Consider the following 4,519-nt stretch of genomic DNA (forward strand, 5'->3'; position numbering starts at 1 on the left):
TCTGACCAAAACTTATTCTTCCCATTCACAAATTACCTAAACCCCATCACTCGAAGCATGAGCCAAAAAGAGAAATAATCGGAAACAAGTAGCGGAACTATTGAATCACACCACCCACCTTTTAGAAATGTCACACTAACAGTTCATAGTGAAAAAATCGAGGCACACCCCATCAAGAGACCAGATGAGGACATACTAAAAAATACTAGGAATACAATCCTTGCTGTTAATTACACAAACACCCACCTAAATAGCATAGGAAGTCAACTGAACCGAATAGAAGACCGAATTCAAAAAAAATAGATTTCTCCAAAAGTATTAATAACCAAGAACCCATCTTTAAATCATACCAAGTTTCTTGACAAAGCCAACAACGAATTCAAACAAATAGACCAGAATTCGTTAAAGCCATCAAAGACCATCTTAGCAGACTTGAAGCCTCCTCTTCCACAACCCAAATAGCTGCTGATAGTGTTTCATTTAAACAACTAAATGTCATACATCATGACTCAGATGAAGATGCTTTCACAAATGAAATACCCCAAGTTCATGACCTCCGATAAATGATTCCAAAATTCACAGCCCCAGACATTGGAATTGAAAATAGACCCAAAATTTTACCCAGTCTAAATTCAATGCATCCTCTGTTTATGAATGGAATATAGATGGAATGTATGAATATAACATTCTAAATCATTTACAACAAATGACCATGGCAGCCAATGCTTATACAACCCAAATAGGAACCCCAGACAAAGCTATAGCTGAATTACTCATAGCAGGGTTCTTTGGAAAATTAAAAGGTTGGTGGGACTATCACCTTACCCGTGAAAATCATCTTGAAATCTTAAATTCCATTAGAGAAGATGAAGAGGGAAAACCCATTTTAGATGAACAAGGAAACCCTATCTAGGGAGCAGTAGCACAACTCATTCTAGTCATAACACACCACTTCATTGGTGACCCTTCTCACCTGAGAAATAAGAATGCTGAGCTTTTACATAATCTCAAATGTAAAAAACTTAGTGATTTCCAAAGATATAAAACTACTTTCCTTACTAGAGTCATGCTTAGAGAAGACTCGAACCATGCAAATTGGAAGGAAAAATTCTTAGCCGGACTTCCAACCTTACTCGGTGAAAGAGTTAGAACTTCTTTAATAACTGAACACGGAAGCCCGATACCTTACAAAAACCTGACATATGGCCAACTCATAAGCCAAACACAACGAAAAGGCCTAAAGATTTGTTAAGATTTAAAACTTCAAAGACATCTCAAATGGGAAATAAAAAGAACAAAGCAGGAATTAGGTACTTTCTGTCAACAGTTTGACTATAATCCCAACTAAAGCTATTCAAAAACAAAATGTGATGGCCAATGCAAGCCATATCAAAGACCTTATCAGAAAAGGTCTTTCACAAAATCTAAACATTTCTACAAAAAATCAACAGAACCGTTATATAATAAACCTTCCTTTAATAATAACAATAAATCTTCCTACAATAAAAAACCTTTCAACAAAAATAAATTTACTAAACCAACCAATAAAGATATAACTTGTTACAAATGCGGAAAAATGGACATATATCTAGATTCTGCAGACTTAATAGGAAAATACAAGAGTTAAACATAGAAGAAAGCCTATCCAACAAAATCTTGGCTTTACTCCTTGAATTTTCCGACTCTGAGACATCTGAAATGTCTGGAAATGATGAACCTCTTCAAATAGATGAGATTCCAACAAGCTCATCTTCCTCTCACAATTCCTCCTATGAAGACAGACGAATCAACGTCCTCACCAGAAATGAGGAACATTCTCTCGAAATTATAGAAAAGATAACTGATCCTCAAATAAGAAAAGAGCTCTTAGAAAAATTTCTCCAACGACCAATTGAACCCAAATTAGAACAAAAACCTTTTATTCTCCCATCAGTAAAAACTACATATGACTTGACCATAATATTAAAAAACATAAACCCAACCAGAAATCCGTTCCAACAATACAAGACCTACACAAAGAAATCAAAGAAATCAAAGAAGAATTAAAAATCCTTAAAGAACAACAAAAGATAGATTCTAAAGCTTTAAATGTCCTTCTAGTTCGTGAAGTAGAAGAGCAAAATACTGAACAAAAATAACTAAGCAGTTTAAACAATACTCCTGAACAATATGAAGATTTCTTATATGAATTAAGACAAGTTACCTACCAAAAATATCTAATAAAAGTCAAAGTTGTCTTCTCAGATGACTTTATCTTAGATACCATTGCCTTATTCAATACATGAGCAGATTTGAATTGCATTAAAGAAGAAATAATACCAAAAAGATTTCATCAACATACCTGTTGAGAATAATTCAAAATTATTTGAATTATTTTCTTGAAATTTTGTTGATTAGTTTGTTAGGTGTTTTTCAAATAATTAGTAGATAAGATAAGTTCTATTTTTTAGGAGTTTTAGTATTTTCTAGTGTATAAAACCACATGTTGGTTATCAGAAATTAGATAGAAGTATGTATCTCATTTTATTCACTACTTCTCTATATTTCTCTCTTTCTTTTATTAGTCCAAACACCAACAATGGTATCAAGAGCCTTATTAATCTTAAGGGTCTGTGATATAACATAGCCATGTCTTCAAATCAAACACCAAATCTTTCTCCTCCATTTTTTAATGGTGAAAATTATCAAGTATGGGCTGTTAAGATGAAAACTCATTTAAAAGGTTTGGGTTATGGACATGGGTGGAAAGTGAGAGGGAGATACAACCTCTTACCGACAATCCTACTCTAAATCAAATCAAGCTTCACGAAAATGAGTCAAGTAAGGGTCCAAGAGCTTTATCAATTATTCATACGGCCGTGTCAGAATCGATTTTCACAAGAATTATGACTTGTGAAACAGGAAAAGAGGCTTGGGATAAGCTAAAAGAATTGTATGAAGGTAACGCAAGAATAAAGAGGATGCAAATTTTAAATCTCAAAAGGGATTTTGAGACTTTAGCCATGAAGGAAAAAGACACTATACAAGATTATTATGATAATTTGATGGGTGTTATTAACAAAATGCGGCTGATGGGAGAAGATGTACCTGATAGCAAAATTGTAGAGAAGCTGTTTGTGAGTTTGCCCGAAAGGTTTGAGTCAAAACTTTCATCTCTTGAAGATTCAAAAGATATAAGTGAACTATCTTTATCCAAACTAATTAATTCTCTGCAAGCTCAAGAACAAAGAAGAGCGATGAGAAACAAAGAAACTGAAAATGCGGTTGAAGGAGCTTTTTTGGCAAAAACTCAAAAGCAAAAATAAAATTTACTCAATGTGGTCATTGTAAGAAGAATGGGCATGAAGAAAAAGATTGTTGGAACAAGGAAAGGCCTAAATGCTTTAAATGCAAGAGGTTTGGACATGTGTAAAAGTATTGGTGAGAAGTGCATCAACATGAAACTGTGGAGAGAAGGGCTCCCAAATGAAACTGTGGAGAGAAGGGCTCCCAAATGAAACTGTGGAGAGAAGGGCTCCCAAATGAAACTGTGGAGAGAAGGGCTCCAACAACAATGATGATGGTGGAAAGTACAACATCATCGAATTAATTTTAGAATTTTGAATTTTGAATTATGAGGGAGTGTTGAGAATAATTCAAAATTATTTGAATTGTTTTCTTGAAATTTTGTTGATTAGTTTGTTAGGTGATTTTCAAATAATTAGTAGATAAGATAAGTTCTATTTTTTAGGAGTTAGTATTTTCTAGTGTATAAAACCACATGTTGGTTATCAGAAATTAGATAGAAGTATGTATCTCATTTTATTCCCTACTTCTCTATATTTTCTCTCTTTCTTTTATTAGTCCAAACACCAATAATACCAACGAAAAGTTAACCGCCGCTAATAACTCAAACCTTAATGTAGTTAGTAAGGTTGATTCCTCTTTCAATAATAAAACCTTCCAAATTAAGACATCTTTTCTCCTAGTTTTAGGCATACATCATCTTGTCATATTAGGTACACATTTCTTTAATTTAATAACCCCCTATTATGTCACCTACGAAGGTATTACTTTCAAAACCCATGACACCAAATTTACCTTCCCATTTCTTGAAAACCCCAAAACAAGGAACCTCAATACAATAAAGGCATATTCTGTATATAATAACAAGATAAATGCCTTAATACAAGGCAAACAGATACAATTATTCCATCTAAAACAAGATCTTTCCTCTCACAAGATTGAGAAGCAGTTACAAGTCCGCTTTATCAAAGAGAAAATCTTAAAATTAATAAAAGAAATAGAAATAGAACTCTGTTCTGACTTACCAAATGCATTTTGGCATAGAAAACAACATATAATTAATTTACCTTATGAAAAAGATTTTGATGAGAAGGAAATACCAAAAAAAGCGAGACCTATCCAAATAAAATCCGACCTAGAACAACATTGCAGAAAAGAATCACCGATCTCGAATCCAAAGGAATCATATCAAAATCCAGATCCCCGTGGTCCTGTGCAGCTTTCTATGTAAACA

The 4,519-nt window shown here is 33.4% G+C and overlaps 1 protein-coding gene across 1 annotated transcript; it reads left to right on the forward strand.

Annotated features, from left to right (window-relative positions):
- The first annotated feature begins 2,885 nt into the window (after nt 1–2,885).
- On the forward strand, nt 2,886–3,305 carry LOC141696015 (uncharacterized). Its single transcript, XM_074500212.1, has one exon. It carries the CDS (start codon nt 2,886–2,888, stop codon nt 3,303–3,305), a length of 420 nt encoding a protein of 139 aa, XP_074356313.1.
- The last annotated feature ends 1,214 nt before the right edge of the window (nt 3,306–4,519 follow it).

The sequence above is a fragment of the Apium graveolens genome, chromosome 11, assembly GCF_009905375.1.
Source record: "Apium graveolens cultivar Ventura chromosome 11, ASM990537v1, whole genome shotgun sequence".
Lineage (NCBI taxonomy): Eukaryota > Viridiplantae > Streptophyta > Magnoliopsida > Apiales > Apiaceae > Apium > Apium graveolens.

Bases quoted from the DNA above. Each gene is read 5' to 3' on its own strand.
- LOC141696015 (XM_074500212.1), top strand. From the start codon at position 2,886: ATGACTTGTGAAACAGGAAAAGAGGCTTGGGATAAGCTAAAAGAATTG.